This window comes from Harpia harpyja, chromosome 23, assembly GCF_026419915.1.
Source record: "Harpia harpyja isolate bHarHar1 chromosome 23, bHarHar1 primary haplotype, whole genome shotgun sequence".
Classification (NCBI taxonomy): domain Eukaryota; kingdom Metazoa; phylum Chordata; class Aves; order Accipitriformes; family Accipitridae; genus Harpia; species Harpia harpyja.
This window is the reverse complement of record NC_068962.1, coordinates 11,695,158-11,713,945: the sequence shown is the minus strand read 5'-3', so window position 1 is coordinate 11,713,945 and position 18,788 is coordinate 11,695,158. Positions and strand designations below refer to the sequence as shown.

Below are 18,788 nucleotides of genomic sequence, written 5' to 3'. Positions count from 1 at the left end.
AGTCTCTTGGATTTCTGTGTTCTTTGTTTCAGGGCCCAGTCTTGGCCATAACCTTGGCCACTGGTGAGATTTGGAGGTGTCAGGCTGTCTGGCTGGGCTCCCTCTAGAAAGAGGGCATTCATGTCCTAGGTGAGCAGGATCCTAAGAGGATCTTGTTGAGGTGATAGAAGGGGTATTTAGCAAGGCTTGTGCACAAGGGAGTGGTAGGCGATGTGCTGGAACAGACTGGATCTGGTAGTGTACAAGCTTGGTGCATTCTCGTAGGCTGATGGTTGGACAAGGGCACAGCTCTTGTGAGCAGTCAGTTAGACCAAAATGGGCACGTACCCACCACACAGGCTTGGGACCTTACGCTGTAAAGCCTCTCAGGCGAGACTGTCTTTTTATTTCATCTGTGTGCAATGTCTAATCTGGTGAGGCATTTCTTCTGAGTCGGTGCCTTTAGGCACTACCCACACACAAATGAGTGTCTATTAATAATGATAATATTTAATGAAAGAATCTTGTTCAAAGTTATATCTGTACACTTAAAATAACAGATCAAGAAATGCAGATACTCAGTTGATTTCACTGAGTATACACTATTGCCCAGCAAAAGAAATGTGCTTTTACAGATACATTCCTGTCACAAAAAGAAATATGGCTTCTCATGTGAGCAATTACTGCCTACATACTGCAATTGGCCTAACATACCATAAAAATCTAAACGCAAAGCTTTAATTGTAGCTGGAAGAAGGAGATTGGTTTTGGTTTGCTCCTTGATTGTTTTTATAATTGATTTATCACTACTACAGCTATGCAATTAATTTTTTTTTAAATCATTCTGGACATTGAAGATATGAAAAAGTTCCCAAACCTATTAGAAATTAGCCTTTCTCACTGCTTACCATACTTAAGTATGCGAATGCTTTCCTGTTGAAGCGATTAAAAATAATGAAAAACACCAACAAAGGCTTTAATGTCTGAAAGTATTCATCAGTTTTAGAAATTAACTATTCCCACAATTCTTAACTGTGGAATACATCTGTTTCTTCAGTAAGGGGATGGCAGATATAACACATATATATATATTACGTTCTATTCTGTAGATGAGTCTTTTAAACTGCCTTTATCTTACCTATCAGAGGGGGAAAAACAGGTTCATCCCAGGCCTTTTCAAGGGCTGGATAAAAGCAGATATATGAACCTGCTTAGTATCTGGTCAAAGTGAGTGATATGGCTCTATTGGGCTGTGTAATGGATAGAGGCAAAAGATCAAGTCCTAGGGGAAATGGTGTCATACTTTTTACAAACAGAAAGAATTTGATTATTTACAAGGTAGAAATAGTTTACATTTTTACATTTGGCTTTATTTCACATGGAGAGACAGTAAATTTCTCTGAGAATTTTACCAAATTTTTTAATAAGGTGGGAAACGAAAATCTAAAGTGGCAAAAAACCTGAGGAACAGCAGGACTGTTTCAATGGGTAGCTTCATCCATTTGGTATGTATGAGGAATAAATAAATTCTATTTACTCTGTGCTATCCCATACTTCAGTGCTTTGTCTGAGTATATGGATTCTGGTTACAATATTGCTGGCTGGATAATAAAATGGCAGGAGTCAGGAGGGAAAAAAATATCATTTTTAAAGCTTTAAATTTAAAGAAGTGAAAAATTATTATTGAAGTAGCTGTATTGGGTTTGTGTGGCAAGGTTTTGGTGGCGGAGGGCTACAGGGGTGGCTTCTGTGAGAAGCTGCTAGAAGCTTCCCCCATGTCTGACAGAGCCAATGCCAGCCGGCTCCAAGACGGACCTGCTGCTGGCCAAGGCCGAGCCCGTCAGTGGCGGTGGTAGTGCCTCTGGAGAACAGATTTAAGAAGGGAAAAAAAAGTTGCTGTGGCCCAGAACCTGCAGCCGGAGAGAGGAGTGAGAACATGTGAGAGAAACAGCCCTGCAGACCCCCAGGTCAGTGCAGAAGGAGGGGGAGGAGATGCTCCAGGCGCCGGAGCAGAGATTCCCCTGCAGCCCGTGGGGAAGACCACAGTGAGGCAGGCTGTCCCCCCGCAGCCCAGGGAGGTCCATAGTAGAGCAGGTTTGCTGGCAGGACTTGTGACCCTGCGGGGGACCCACGCTGGAGCAGTCTGTGCCTGAAGGACTGCAGCCCATGGAAGGGACCCATGCTGGAGCAGTTCATGAAGAACTGCAGCCCATGGGAAGGACTCACATTGGAGAAGTTCGTGAAGGACTGTCTCCTGTGGGAGGGAACCCACGCTGGAGCAGGGGACGAGTGAGAAGTCCTCCCCCTGAGGAGGAAGGAGCGGCAGAGACAATGTGTGATGAACTGACCCCAACCCCCATTCCCCATCCCCTTGCACTGCTGGGGGGGAGGAGGCAGAGAAAATTGGGAGTGAAGTTGAGCCTGGGAAGAAGGGAGGGGTGGGGGGAAGGTGTTTTAAGATTTAGTTTTGTTTCTCATGATCCTGCTCTGATTTCATTGGTAGTAAATTAAACTAATTTCCCCAAGTCGAGTCTGTTTTGCCCATGACGGTAATTGGTGAGTGATCTCTCCCTGTCCGTATCTCGACCCAGGAGCCTTTCGTTATATTTTCTCTCCCCTGTCCAGCTGAGGAGGGAAGTGATAGAGCGGCTTGGGTGGGCACCTGGCATCCAGCCAGGGTCAACCCACCATGGTAGCACATCATGACAAATGAAACTTAAGTCTCTTTGTTTATGCTACAGATCTATAGTGATAAACAAAATTAAGTTTTATGGTCCCAAACACTCTGCAAGCCCAGAACATTTTCAGAGCACAGCATGTCATTACACTCTCCGTGGGACAGTAATTACCCTGCTGACAGTAACTGTTCCACACCAGGGTAGGAAGTGCCGTGCTTCAGTCCTTCTTTTCAGCAGCGTGACTGTTTTGTATGAAACGGCCATGCAGAAAATCTGGAAGCGGTCCTCTGACTTGCTGCTTGGGAAGAAGCAGAGTGAAGGAGGTGCCCTAAGGGCTGAGCGAGGGTCCTGGTGCTGCAGTAGCTGAGGTGCCAGTGAGATGTGTCGGAAAGATTACAGCCTCGAGGGGCCTGGCGCTGGGACCCAGTGCACCTCTGATGGGTGCTCGGCTCTGGTGTCACAGCGGGTGCTCGATGCTAGTGAATTAGTGTGCTGCAGAGGTTCCTCCTGGGTGTGAGTTTGTGTTGCCTCTATAGTACCCGGAGCCACGCAGCGTGCACGCACCCCAGGGTGGTGCTTGAGGTGGTTCCTCTGGTGGGCTCTGAGGTGGACACTGCGCTCCAGGCTGCTATCTGGTGCACTTGCTTGCAACATGCACGTGGCATCCTCTAGCACTTAGCTCCCTACACCTGCAGGGAGCATGCCTAGGACCCGCAGCTGACATGAACTTTGCTACTGGCAAAGACGTAGCAGAGACTCGTGGTCCTGGAAACATGCTCGTGGTGAATGAAGCCCCTGTTGTTTCCTGTGCACCGCACCAGGCAGTAATGTAGACCAATGGTCCCACAGTGTCTTCTATATGATGCTAACCAAAGTCATTTTATTCTGTATGTATTAATGTCTGCATCCCTGCAGTTCAGGTATTATTACCTACCTCCTTTATAAGACACTTTGTGACCTACTGATGAAAGTGCTATATATGAGCCATTTTTATTTGAGGCCTTCTAAATGAATTTTAAATCTCACTAAGGAATAAAACTGGTTATTACTTTCAGTGGGAACTTAGTGTATTACTCCAATGGTTGTTAATTCTTTTAATAGTAGCTGTTCTCCTTTAAACCCCAAGCCATCGTGTAATAGCATCCTGTGTTAAGTTTATGTATGTTAACAGACGATTGGCTTACAGACAGATATAGCTTCTATAAGTCCATCTTGTCAGAAATCACAAATGAGTTCCTTTTTTTAAAGGACTTTACTCCTGCATAATATTTTATTAAAAAAATGTGCCAAATTAACTTTTCCTTCCTTGGCAATGGAGTTTTTACCTAGTTTTAGAACTTACAACATTCAACATGTGCTATGCATGACCAATTCTGATATGCAAGAAATGTGGTTACTGTTTTGAAAATTGAAGTACAACGCTGGCCCTCATATTTGCAGGGCAAACCTTGAAAATGTGACACAAATAACATTTCCAAGTGTTCAAAAACTGAGAAGGAAGATAAAAAAAAACAGTGTTCATTGCATACAATGAATTAAATCAGCTAAGAAAATCAAATATATATATAGGCATAATTAATTTTTTTCCCATCAATTTCATTACTTTTGAGTCTTACTCTCTTGATTTCTGAGTCCTGGGATTGATACGACTGGAGTATTTTGTTCCTTTGAAAATTCCAGTTCTGAGTCAGAGAGAGTTGCACAACTTTTTTTTTTACTGGTTTTTTTTTTCCTTCAGACTATCAATGTTGAAGTGTAACATATTGTATATGTCACAGGAAAAGTGAAATGTATTTTAACCACGAAATACAGTGGTCCACATGATGGAAAGCAGTCATCTCAAGCTTCTACAGATTTGTTTGTCAGAGTCGAATATTAGCCCCATGGGTTGTTTTGTCCCTTCTCAGGAAAGTATTTGGCCTCAGCTGGTGTTGGTACATACAGTTTTTGGAAAGCCTTCAGCAAACCTGTCTGGCTTCCAGGTCTGGTTGGAGGCTCCAGCTTTCTTCATCTTCCCCAGCTGCTCAGTGTGCCCAGTGCTTTCTCTGGCAATTATCTAGAGCCTGAATTAATTTATTTTATTTTAAAAGCTTTATGGCAGCAGATATATGAACTGATAGGAAGCACCAGTCTAAAAATATTATCTACCTGATTAGAAAGCATCTTCCACTGAAGTCTTTCCTTTCCCTATGCTGTTTTCTGTATTAAGAGACCTAGAGGTTTTGCCGGAAAGGGGAGGCTGTTTTATCTGTCACGCTAGCCAGCGTTGCGGTCCTTCACAAGAGACACGCTGTGCAGCAGGGGGCTGGGCGGCTGGTTCCTCCTCCGGGCCGCTGCATGCCAAGTGGAGGAATATCATGCTTTCATAGCGGGCAGTGGAAGAAATGGCTGTATTTGCTGGAGGAAGGGGGAGGCAGGAGCAGGCAGGAGGGCTGGGAGCTGTGAGAGGGTGAGAGGAGAGCCAGCAGGCCTGCAGAAGCACGGCGCTGCTGGGAAGGGCAGCCAGCTGCCAGAGACCACAGGAGGGACCTTCCCAAGGAGCCCTGTGGCCACCAAGGAGGCTGTGCAACAGTGGCTGAGCTGAAAACGAGCCCGAGAGAGCAGCCCCGACCGACAGTGACACAGCCGGCAGAGAGGAGATCTGTGTTAACTCTCTTTTGCTCATATTCTGTTTCATTCTGATTCAGTGGGAATGGGCTGGTTAACAGAGGAGCTGTTTTCATTTTAGTATTTATATGCATGAAACCTGACTTTTGAGCTTGAAGGCCTTTGCGATCTCTCTGAGGTGCTTCCTTCAACAAGGAGACATCTCAGCAGCTTCGCTTCCTCACTCTGGCCACCTCACCATCCCATCTCACCTGGAAACTCCCCTGCCTTGCTTTCTCCCCCATGTGTCTCGAGAGACGAGGGGCAGAGGAGCCGATGAGACTGAGCAGGAGCAAAACATGTTGAAAAGGAGAGAGAGAGCAACAGAGACAGAAATAGTTCTGCTCTGCAGAAAGAAGATACGCTGTTGGATAGATGTGTTCTAGCATGACAGAGAACCTATCACATGCCCTAAGAGGTGAACTAATACCAGCAATAATAAACATAAATGACCTGCAAATTCCAGTAGTAGGTGCGAGTTTGCCTTCAGGTAAATATTTTAGTCATTTTATGCATTTTGACTTGGAGCTTTGGGAGCATACAGTACGTACACCAGATTCTGAAGCAGCCCAAGCACCTTGGCTAAATTTGTAGCCATACCTAGGATTACCACGAAATTCAATGTCAGTCTATTTGCAAAGACTGGAATGTTCAGTCATACGAATTTTGCATAATTTTGCATGATAATGTCTAACAAAGAAGCTATAGGCAGGAGTATATTCAGTGAGTGAAACCCATCTGATCAGTGCACTTTGACAGACTGTTTTGCATGCGGGGAACTTTCACTGTCAAAACACACAGCTCTTAGCTCAGTTAAAGCTTCAGTAACTTTGATAAAGTATTCATAGAGATGGTCTTATGCAACTGCACATGCTCAAAAAATAGAGAAGGGGTGGGAAATGTCAGCATGAGAGCATTTGTTAAGGTATTTAGTAATGATTCTTTCTAGTGATGAGTCAAAGGTAGCATCATTAACTTGAACCACATAAAAAATCTGTGGTAAATGTAAGAAGGTGAAAATAATATTTTGCAAACATGCTATTAAAGCAAGAGATTATACATAAGAGTGTTTGGGGTGGAAACGTAGCTGTATAAGCCTGAAGGCTAGTATTTAAATCATCGGTATTTGTAAGTATGTATTTGCAGTTTTTATCTTCCTCTTTTACAAGTCATTTTACCATGTATCAGTATTTGCTTTTCTTTGCATTGCTCACCTTTGTATTCCTTCTGCTGTGAATAGTCATATCTATTACCTGGGTCCTTGCTGTCAGTGCATTTTCTTTCTCTTTAAGTTACTTCTAATGAAAGTCAAATAGACTCCCAGAACTTGGCCCCTGGGGAGTTTCTATACAGAAAGTCTGAATATCGCTATATATGGGGTTTGCTTCCTGATTAGAAGCTGTAAGTGCAAAAAGCTAAGATAAAACTATGGTTTAGTAAATGAAAACTGCCAGTACCTCATGTTCAGGCTACCAGGGCTTTAGATTAATGCAATGTGCTTCACATATAACTATTTGGCAGTTGCAGCTTCCTGTTGAGTATCATGGCCCCTCTGAAACATGGATTATTAATATTCATCAATTCTGACATGCCATGGGCCTCCTTTGCAGAATAATATGGAAGCTGCCATCATCTGATAGTCCTTTGCTGTCACAGTTTAAATGGGGCTGCTTAATTGCTTAATTGGGAGTTGTTGTTGGACAGCATTTTTGGTATGGAAGTCTTCACTTTTTAATTCAGCTCCTCTCTTCACTTCTTCCTTGACCTTCCCTCTCTTTAGGTTCTAAGTTAATACAGTTTCCTCTGACATTGCACACAGAAAGGGAAGAAAATTATTGGGATGAAGGATTTTTTTCTCTTTTACAGACTGTAGCACTTTGATGCTGTTACACGTTTTGTGACTTCCCACTTACTGTCTTTCCTCTGGAGTCAAATGTCCTCCAAGGCATTTGATAATTTTAGATCATCTAACGGGAATGTCAGTTTTAGACCCAAGGCCTGTACCTCTCCAAGCATTTTGTGTAAGGCCAAGTAAGGATATCTTTATACAAAGGACATAATTTGTAGCTCATAAATTGAATAACTCAGTAATACACCCTTTGCTTTGAATCTAGCATATTCAGTGGAACAACATTAAATGACAGGTTGGGACACAAGCTATATTTAGTGCAGCGCAGTAGAAGCAAATCAATGGAGTAAAGCAATCAGTTCTGAGGACCCAGCCGCACACTGCAAACTTTGTGGGGGTAATGCTTCAATTTAGGTTTGCTCCCATGAGGCAAGTGCCTTTTGCACTGGGAGCACCGTTAGGTGGGCTCTGGGAGCAAATATTCCCATTCGGTCCATCGTGTCCTCCCGGATCGCTGCATAACGTGAGTCCAAGCATGGTATATGGGTATGGTCTGGAGGTGCGCCTCAGAAATGCACTCCTAAGCCCAAACTAGAATGATAAGTGCATCACAGCTGCTGTATTTGTGAAATGCTACAAATGCATCAAACGACCCGCAACATGCACACAACCCTGGCTGGCATTAGTGGAAGGAAGCAACAGAGAGGGATGAAAGAGCTCACAACTCCACTAGCTGCATCCGTGTCTGATGTTCAACATGAGCGAAGGATGCAAAATCAGTACCCAAAATGCCTCGATTATCAACACAATCCTAGAGCTTACTCTTTTCAGTGCCCTGCTATTGCTCAGGAGTAAGCCATGCGCTTAATTTTCTCTACACTCTCCTTTTACAGATAGGCTTCATTCCTGCATTTCTGAGTGAAGTCCTAGAGCATACCCTGTTTGGATTGGATCAATAAGACTCATTCAAGACCTTATTTACTAACTATGCTACTCAGCAGATCCCCTCCTATAGATTTGTCTTTAAGAGCCTCGTAGAATCACCAAATCATGTAGCGATTCATGACAGCTTCTTCAAAATAAGTATTCTGTATTTTCCCACAGGAGCAGAACCAAGAAAATAGCACTGAAATACCAGAAAGTTTACACACATATTAATTATCCTTAAACCAATAGCTTTTCCTTGACTGCATAGGTAAGTATTGCTTGTTTCAAAGCACCCCCTTGTGCAGGCACTGGGTAAGGCAAGTTGTACAAGAAGCTTCTGGCTCCCTGACACCTCAGTCACTTGGTCAGGATCTGCATTTTTCATGTCACCCACGCTGCTTCATCTGCCACAGAGGTCTTTTGCTCAATGGATCATGTCCAAAGACCTCCTGAGGTTTCAAACTGTGCTACTGAACCTGATCAAACTTGTTTAATATAGATGGAGGTGGTCTTCATACTGTAGATTCCCTTTGTTGTCCATTTAAATGCTGGAAAAATGAAATTCTGTGAAAATTTTGCCTAACTGTGGGCAAAGTCCAACTGGAATTAATCAATATGAATCTCCAAAGTGAGCCACTGTGCAAAAACAAGGAAGTTCTATACTGTGGGCAGGGTTTTTATACATTTTATTCACAGATGGTAAAAAGGCTGAAAAATTAAAGTCTGTAGACTTGAGTCTTCTGAAGCGACTAGTGACTTCAGTCATTTCATTCTGGCCCGTCCACCTTGAGATGACTTTATAGAAAAGTAATTTTTAAAAACTTATCTTTTTCTGGAATTCAAGCTCCTCTGGCAGCATCATGAATTGGAGAGCACAGATATGGAAACTCTCAAAGTCTTTAGTAATTTTGGAAAATCTTGTCTGTGTTATGTAAAATGATTAACATTTAAAATTATTTAAATAATGCTTTTGAAAGGAAATAATCACCGCTTCAAAGCTAGTGATAACTGTATGTTTCGTTGTCTTAAATCTAACATTTACATCCACTGGGTGGGCAATCTCTGTCAATGGCAGCGTTCAGGTGAGCCATCTCATTGACAGAGATAGTATACTTTTATTGGGAAAAAAAATCCATTCCTTTTTGCTTTTTCAGACTTGAATGTTGAAGTTGTTTTGGAATGTCCAGGTTTTGGGTTACCCCAGATTTTTTCCTTTATTGCTTATGCTTTGTTTAATAAAAAAGGAAGTGTATTTTCTTTGAAGAGATAAATAAGGAATTCTGCATAATTCTTGGTGTCTCAGATATTAATTTGATGATCATTTAATTGCATCACAAGAGCTATTGGGTGAAATTAAATTACAAACAGATGAGAGCAGACAATGCATTATAAAAAAGAAGCTGAGGTATCTGCAAGTGCTTCAAACGCTCCCCAAGGCACCCTACATTGTTCATGCTCCAGAGAACGGAGGCAGCAGTGCCAGAATACCACTTCACACAACAGTTTCAGCGCAAAGGCACCTGACTTCACTACCTACACAAGCTTTTTCATCTCTAGGATGCATGTGTATATATCCTATTAACACCCACGTTCCCTGTCTCCTCAATGCCTTGGTTCTCCCAGCTTACCCACATTTGATGTGTCCCTCTTCTCTGTCCTCCCACGGTGCCATCCTGCTGGCAGAACCCCATCCCATATTCTTGCTGCTCCCCATATTTGCTGGCATCATGCTTCAAGCACTGCTGACAAGGCAGCACAACAAATAGCTGATAAATTTGGGCACAGCATTCATTTCATATTGACATAAGTCCTGTAGATTAGCTTAGATATAAAGCATAGTGTTATGTAAATACCATTTCAAATGCTAAGTGTCTAACAGACTAAGTACACATGTGAAGTTTAGAATTTGAGAAGAGCGCACATTGCCTATGAAAGGTGATGGTTTTGCATTTGTGAGTGCTGGATGAAAAAAAATAAAATTTATGGGCGAGTCAGTTGTGCTATAAAGTGTTACCACACCAGATTTGAAGGCAAAACGAAATCATTAATGCATGAAATAAAGGTTTTAAGTTGCGATAAGTGCAGATCTAATGCAACCTTAACTGCAGAATTCCTGTTGCTGACTCCATAAAATACATCGCATAAACAGCTGTTAATCTGTTCACTGTTTATCTTTTAACATTCATTTGTTTAGTAATCAGTTCTCATTTGTTCTACATATGGTACAGTTTCCCTCTTATAGCAGCTGCATTTAATGAACATTTGGAGGCACAAAAGTATTACAGAAATTCTTGTTTAACTATTCTCCTGCATTATTTTTGTATCTGTCACCAAGGACATATGAATAAAAGTTAGAAAAAATGGTCATTAAATTTAGAGTAAGGAAGGTGTAGGTGCTCTGTCCTCTTCCTGAACTGGTAATTTGTAGTGGAAGTTCCTGTGACCATGCTTCACACTCTGCTTAGCTCCTTTAAGCAATTAATTTTCTCTATTTATACTGTCCATTCCCTTTTGTGATTCACTGACGTCAACATGTCAAATTTAATTCACTCTTCAGTTTTGCTCTGTATCGTATTAGAGACCTTTAGGTAATGCACTGAGAGAGTATCTTGCAGACCTGATAGACTGAGTGCATTTTGAGATTTTTAGAAAATGACAGTTTACAAGATTTAAAGTTTTGTCAGGTGTTCTGGTTAAATGTGGGGATCAGTGGTCATTAAAGCTGATTTGTATGAAGATAATTCCCTTCCAGAGTACTTCTGTTTAAGTGTCATCTTAATTCCTTTTTTCCAAAAGTTCTGATCTTTAACAAGACCATTTTATCATAGTAAGTGTTCTCTGTTATTTATTCATGCTTCAGCCATGTCCAGCACCCTGGACTGAATGAATAAATGGAACATATGCTTTTCTTTATAGGAAGGTATAGGTGAGAATATAGCTGTGTACTGAAACTTCGCTAGTGTTAAGGCACAGTGACAAATAGGGCAGATGCCGTTGGATTGGGCAGTCCTTTGTCCTTGGTCAGTCTGTACTGGTGACCTTGACCTGCATCTGTTGCGAGGAGTCTGTGAGTCTGTCAAGTACAGCAGCAGGCAGAGAAGGGCTGTTCATTAAAACTGACTGCTTGGATCAGATGCCGTTCCAGAAAAGGGAAATTCCCAGTCGGTTCCACCCGATTCAGCCACAATGCCAGGTGGGTTGGGGAAGTGATTAAAGAAAGAAGCAAGTAATTGCCTAAATGTGCCGAGCATTTTACAGATTTGCAATTCGCAAGTGTAAATATTTTGGACGTACTGTTTTCAGATGTTAGATAAATCAAAATAGCTGCAAATGAGTTTGATATGTGTCACCAGGCATGTAAGCAGATAGATGTGTTAAATTGGCATTGCGTGTGTAAATGCTCAGTTGAGACAAATATACAAATGATGACAGGATATTTTAGAAAGGATTTCAGGTATTTCTGCAAGGCATTTTTGTTGAAAAGGGCTTAGCTGTGAGAGAAATGTGTTTTAACCCTACTAACGGATTACCACCTTCTTTTTGTGTGTTTCTTTTTCTCTTCCAGTGCCACCTTGGGCCTTAATAGCCATAGCCATAGTTGCAGTCCTATTAATCCTTACCTGCTGCTTTTGTCTCTGTAAGAAATGCTTGTTCAAAAAGAAGAACAAGAAGAAGGGAAAGGAGAAGGGAGGGAAGAATGCTATTAACATGAAAGATGTTAAAGATTTAGGGAAAACCATGAAAGACCAGGTAAAGTACCTCTCCTTTTCTTGAACTCTTGAGTTGCATTTGAAGGTTTCTGCTTGTTGCCTCAGTAGTGGCTCTGTGAAGAGGGGACTGATTGGCAGCATCTTCTCGGTGGTATCACAAAAGATGAATCTGGGTGTGGCATTACTGATAAAGCAGTCAGCCAATTTCCCTGCTCTGCTAAAAAAAAAAGAGCAGGCATATAATGACTCATCTGGAAGGGTCAAGTTTATTGAGAGAATCGGTTGTCCCAAAAATGAAGCAAATGTGCCCAATTTTCACTGTCCTTTTTCAAGACTTTGACCAGGACCTAGTACAGTGTTTGTGTGTCTTTCCAGCAGTATTTTTTTGAGCTTACATGATACACAAAAGTAGCTCTGAACTCTAAATCTCTTTTTACATAAAAGCAAAAGTTCAGCAGAGAAACAACAGTATAGAAGAAAAAAATGAGAAGCATAGAAACAAGGGAAAACAACCAAAAAGGAAGAGCACAGGGGCATTCAATACAATGATGTTGGGAGAATTCATTTTGTACTAGAGAGGAGGAGATTAAAGATAACAGGCCATACTTGCAGCTTTAAGTCAGCTGAGTAACTTGGAGGAAAAGATTAGCATAATGCCCTTTGAGCAGCATCATTTTCATAAGGGCAGAAAAACTTGTCCTTCAGATCTGCTTCATGCAAGAGAAGCAGAAGGTTGCAGGACCTAATCCTCTGGGCCATAGAATTGACTAATATGTTCCGGAAAGAAAATAAAGCTTTTTTTAACACGGTTTTAGTATTGTCCTTCCTGGAGCAAACTGTTGAGAATAAGCAGAAGAATGGGGAAACAAATGTGAAGTATCCATGTGTCCTCACTGCATTGCCCGGTTTCCTAAGCTAAGACGACAAAGGGCTATATTTTTCAAACAGAAAGTGCTGAAGAAATTTAGAGAATTGCTTTGCAAAACCTCTTCAGTAGGAGCAATAACTGTAAAGATAAAGGCTGCAAGTCTGTGCTCCCAAGACCCCTGGTAAGGTTGAGCCAGGGCAGTCCAGGACCACTTATCCAGCCAAAGAGAGAGGATAAAAGCATGGTCAGGAATGAGCAGTTCCTTCCACAAGTTGGGATCTAATGTAGATGAAAGCTGGGCTGAAGGCAGGTTTGATTAGAAGTACAAGCCAAAGCTGGGAACCCCAGGGCTAGGGCCAGCTGATTGGGAACAAGATCCAAGAAGAGAAGCTTAGGGCACAGTAGCTATGAGGCCCATGGAGCAGTCCAGAACAAGTGGTGAGATGCCCCTGTACAGTGAGGAACCAGCCACCAGTGTGGCTCGTCAGCCAGTCTTAAGAGTCCTGGAGCAGGTTAGCATGCTTCTCCAGGCACATAAGATGTGGTAGGGGAAGAGGAAAATCAGGAGAGTGCATGAGGAAGACTTACAAGTCTGATGACTAGCCGCAACTGGATCACATGAGTGGAGTCTGAAAGGAGCTTGGATAATGGGAGGAAAATAATGGATAAGCTTCAAAGGTACAGAGCTATCAGAGCTATTTCTAGTTTCCATTATCAGACAACAGGACAGTTTTTGTTGTTCTTGCTCAGTAGACAGTATGGAAAGAAAATAACTGAAGATCCAGTTGGTTTATTCCTGTTCATTCTACTCAACTGCAGTAGCCACTACTAAAATGTTGATTCATTAGACAGTAAACTTTTCTAGTCTATCCGCTACACCAGTAAAGTAAACCTTGGCAAAATTCATTACTTTCAAGCTGGATGAATCAACATTTTATAGTGACCACCTGTGCTCAATCTGTTTTGGTTCTCAGACCGTAAGTACACATTGCATGCTTACAGCTAATGAAGTTCACACCAGTTGCCCATCTTAGGTGTACTCATGTGCATGCTAGAAGGCAGTACAAAGCAGATATCTTTACAGCCATCTTAGATTGCCTTACTGCAACTAACAGAGTCCTACACAGGCACAAAGAGCGAATGGCTGGAGATCCTTGCATCCACGTTGCAAGTAGAGGACTTTAGATAGTGCCCTGGTGTGCAGCTTCAACCTTGGTTCCACCTGGAGAGAAGATGCTTCATGTGCCACACTGATGTAGTGGAGTGCATGACACCAACACAAGACAAATTCACACCTGAAAACAACCTGCTCAGTACACAGAATCACTAAAATAGATGCAGCTGTTCCAAGGTTAGGAAGATTAGTGAGGCTGAGCTCAAAAAACAGCAGAGCAAAAATTTTGTGTTCTACCTTGAAAAATATTTTATGCTGATTTTGCTTTCTCCATATGATGAATGTGAAACAAACGCCTTTTCTGTAAGCACTTTGATTTAGCATTCATAGATTCCCCGTACTTGATTTATAGACTTTATTCTGTGCTATTAATATTAAGTAATTGTGAGATATTTCCCCCTCAGCAATACATGAAAAATCAGATCATCAGGTGTTGGGTTACCCTGGGCTACTGTTAGCCAACTCTTCCCATTGAACCAAGAATAATTCCAAAGAACTGTTTGATTATGCTTGTGGAAAAATTCCTCGAGATATTTGTTGTGTTTTACCAATTATAACAAACCTAATACTTTGTTGTAGGACAAATAATGTGCAATTTGTTGATTGATATTTATGTGGAATTTGTTCCATATCATGTAAGGCCATTGTTGTATTTACAATATAAAATTAAGTGTTTTTAATTATATTCATTAGGACCTGGATAAATGACCATGGATTCTTGGAAAATAAATATTTTAAATGCAAAATTACATTATGTAATTAATATTGAGTTTCATTTCTATCTTTTTCATGGGAAAATTTGATAAAAAGCTGAATCATGCGGCTCTTGTCTGCAAAGAGAGCTCAAATTTTGAAATGTTACACAGATAGGTATTTTAAGATGATTCCACTCAAAATATTCCGTATAGTTATTTAAACATACTTTTGCCCAAACATTTGGGGATTTAACCAATATGTTTTGTTTTGCACACTTAAACCTAAGGAGGGTAGATTCTCAGATGATGTAAATGTCAGACCTTTAATAAGTGGATGGATCACCAACTGTCCAGACAAACTTCCTCTTCACTGTCCGGGATTTCAAAAACAGGCTGCTTAAATTAGCCCCTTAAATTCATACCTAGCGGTCTGATAGTGTACAGATTTTAAGTCCTTGGCATTCAATAACTTTTACCAGCTAAATTCCTAATTTTTGAAATTTTAGCTGTCTTTTTTTTTTTTGGTGTGACTGATTGTTTATTCTAACAGTTTAATCTTGAATTATCAGTACAAATTTTAATATACCTAGCTGAACTCAATGCAATGCTAAATGTAGAATATTTCAGTTAAGAGAATTGAACCACTTTAGAGGCTCTGGCGTAAAATAGAACAGTGGATAACAAGAATGCCTTTTACTCTTTAAAGAAGCAAATTTTAATGTTAAAAAAAAGTAATTGAAGATCACGATGTAAATCTAATGCCATTATAAAGGGCAACATACAGTACCAAAGATCTGAAATGTTGTCAAAAAACCAAAAAGCTTAGTTCAGTCATTGTTAGGCCTGAACCTGTAAGTGCTAATTACCTTCTGCCTTCAGCTGAGAGTGCATAATAGGAGTTGATAGGCACTTGGCATCTTGCAAGATCCTAGTTCCCTAGGCACACAAAATTTGAAAGGGTAAGGTTAACATTTGGTAAATTGAAAGTATCAGCTTCTGGAAATATAATTTCCATCTTAGTCTGGTTTTGTTTGTCAAAGAGAACTTCTGACCTACATGTACTCATGCTGACCTGCACATCCGTGGCAAATCATTATAGAGCCATATAGCTTGACATCGTTAAAGATCCTTTTGACATAGAGACTCAGTCAGCGCAACAGTCACACATAATAGCTAGATATTACAGAAAGTGGAATAAAATTTTGTCTCTGTTAGAATATTTGTGCTTCAAAATGTGCACTTTCCTGAACACAACTTCAAACGAGAAACTGTTTATGAAATAATATAGATTATGAGCAAATGTAGTTGAGGTAAAGTGGAAGATGAGTTGAAAATAAGATTAGGTTTTAAGTCTTGAAACCCGTTTCCGTTGCAGGCAATGCTTACTTTTTCAAGTAGGGTATACAACTCCACCAAGGGCCACTGGGAGGATTAGATTCCTTCTAGGGGATGCAAATTGTTAATGAATGTACTACTGTGAAAAGGTCATTTCTCCATGGTTTTTACTAATGTTTGTGTGTGGATGTTTTAATTTTTATTTCTTCCTTCTATGTCCTCCTTGTCTATGTTGTGTCTCATGACTGTTCTGGATTGTCACTTGCGGTAGGTTTATTTTGCTATTTGGATGCACCTAGTCTAAAGCTCTGATACATATAGTCCTCTGACAGCTCTGGCTCCTCAGCTGAGATTTATATGTAGTAGCTTTGATACACACATCAAGAGGCTGAACTAAATTGATTGGGTATTTTTTTGGTTGGGTATATATTTGGGGGGAGGCTAGAGGAGGGTGAAAGAAAAGAGGTTGTCATTCTTTCTGTAGATAAAATATTAAATCAAACTGTACTAGAAAGCTGAAGTTTAAAATTGACAGGCACATAAAAATAATGTGCTAATTTTATTTCCTTTTTGTATAAATGTCGCCATGTCAAAAGTAGACGAAAGCAGTGTGTATTTTTAATGTCTTAGTTTCTAAGTGTTGCTAAAATGATTGGTACCTCATGAAACTTGCTGTGGGCACTCACATCATCTCAGTACAGTACCCACGCTTTAAGTTCTTAGTGCTCCATACCAAACTCTTTTATGTGGTCTTACTCCAGATTTCTGTTGGTGCAACTGAATGACGACTAGCACCAGTGTTTTTATGAGTTCTTCCCATCACAGTTTTCATCTTTATAACTTTCCAGTCTCTGCTAATGCCCCTGCTTGCTCCCACTACTTTTTTCTTTAGAAAAAAAAAAAAAAAGCCCCCAAACACCCGGCTCCAGAGACTCTATAATAGCTGCTGATTTATTGGGTCTGTATTTAATGCACTGGTACAGCAAAATTCTTGGTTAAGCTCAGCCTGTGGACTGAGGAAAGGAATAGACGTAATCATTTCAGTCATGAACAGTAGCACTGAAAAATTACTAAAATCTAGCCCTATTGCTTGGAGAATAATTGTTGTAGTGGTCTGAACATTTTATTAGGTCACAAAGCATTTGTGGAGAAGGAGATTTAATAGCTCATTCCTTTCTCATTGCATCAGGCTAAAACACTGTCACTAGTGAAAGATTTTTGGCTTACAATGAATGTGTCTGTTAGGTGAAATAGGAGATTTGGGATCAGGTATATGTACTACATCCTGGAGTATGAGGAATATATTCTTGGCTCTGCTGCTGTGACGTGCGGAAAACAGACTCCACAATCAGAGAGATTGTAAAGTAGGTATGTTCATTCAGCGCTGGGCCGCACAGGGGGTAGTCCCACCAAAGTCGTGCGCGCCGCACTCGGCAGTTTGTCTCAAGTTTATACAGTCAAGTGTTACATATTCACAATACGCCTATACATATGCATGACCTATCCCCGCTCCATATTAAAATTAGCTCCGAGAGGTCATTTCCATAGTCTCCTCTCAACTGCGCTTGCGCAGTGCCTCTTTATGGTGGTCGTCTGGTGGTCGCAGAGATGAAGATAGATGACTCCTCTTCGTCACTGCTAGTAACCTTTTTTCTTGCGCAGGCTCAGTGATTTCTTGGTATTCACCCAAGCCGCAAGACCAGTCTTAGCTGGCTCTTGGGGCCTGCTCCTGCTTCTTATCAGGAGCTGTCTTTACCTCATTGGCTGGTCCTTGGGACTAGCTCTTCTTATCAAAGACTGTCTTTGCCTCAGCTAATTTCAACAATGTAAGCGCTAAACATCATCCTTCATCCCCCCTTATTATGTCTACTGAGATTCTTTTGACTCCCCTTGTCTCAGCTGACTTACTATGGCCTTCAGTCAGCCACCTGACTTCTCTGTATGTTTGTTCTTCCTTTACTAAGGCCTTCCTTTTACATCAAGGTTATGTACTGACTTAATCAGAATATTATGATTAATGTTCATGTATTAATACTGGTGAAACATCAGGGCGTTATAAAGTAACATGATGTTGAGAGCTGCAATTACACCTAACTGAACTTCAATATATAATGGTTTTCTTAGACTGTTTCACCTTATGATTTTGGCTGTTGAATAGTAAACACCCTTGTCCTCATGGAGACAAAATATTGAAAGAACAATCTTTTTAATGTTAGGTGCCCTGCAGTATTTCAAAGTAGTGTGTGTTGACCTGGCAGCGTGAAGACGATAGGCAAAATGAAGTCACTAAAATCCACACTGACGTCCAGAGAGCCTGGATTTCACTCGAAGGAACCCAGGCCTTTATTGCCAGAAATAATCCAAGAGGATCTCTTTGAGGGACAGGAGCTGTGTTGCTGGCAGTGGTCTTTTCTTCTGCAGTGTTTGCTCGTGTGCTTGTTTGTTTTCGTAGTTGAATGCCTAGAGAATAGTGAGCGTATTTATGCCACAGTGCCACCTGTCTTGGTCTCAGCATGCCAATTCCCATTCATTGGCATCTTCAGCCCATGGTGACATTAATGCTCACCGTGGCTTATCCACAATGCAGTGAGACATCCTAATTCACACTCAGAAAGACAGCATGCGCTGCAGAGCCATGACAGTGTAGAAAATTAGTCAGAAACAATGGGGACAAGTCTTTCTTAGAAAACAAGCCCAATAAGTATACTGTGGCAGTCAAAATGGATTGACTGAGTCCCATTTGTACATTAATTCAACCTCAGGTTTGACCAATCGTCCTGCTTTTTTCACCTGCCTCAGAAGGCAACTGTGCAGGGTGCATAAAACTTCCTGAAAAATGTGAAAATAACATGTTTATGAAGATATGATGTTACAGATGAGTGTTTGTGTTCTGCAGGGTTCTCCACAAAACTCTTTTGTAACTTAGA

The 18,788-nt window shown here is 41.1% G+C and overlaps 1 protein-coding gene across 1 annotated transcript in view; it reads left to right on the top strand.

Annotated features, from left to right (window-relative positions):
- The window catches only part of SYT1 (synaptotagmin 1), a 362,353-nt gene that overhangs the window by 250,187 nt on the left and 93,378 nt on the right, over window positions 1–18,788 (top strand). Inside the window, 1 exon segment of the mRNA XM_052774545.1 lies at window positions 11,645–11,829. Within this exon segment, the coding sequence (XP_052630505.1) occupies window positions 11,645–11,829 (185 nt within the window).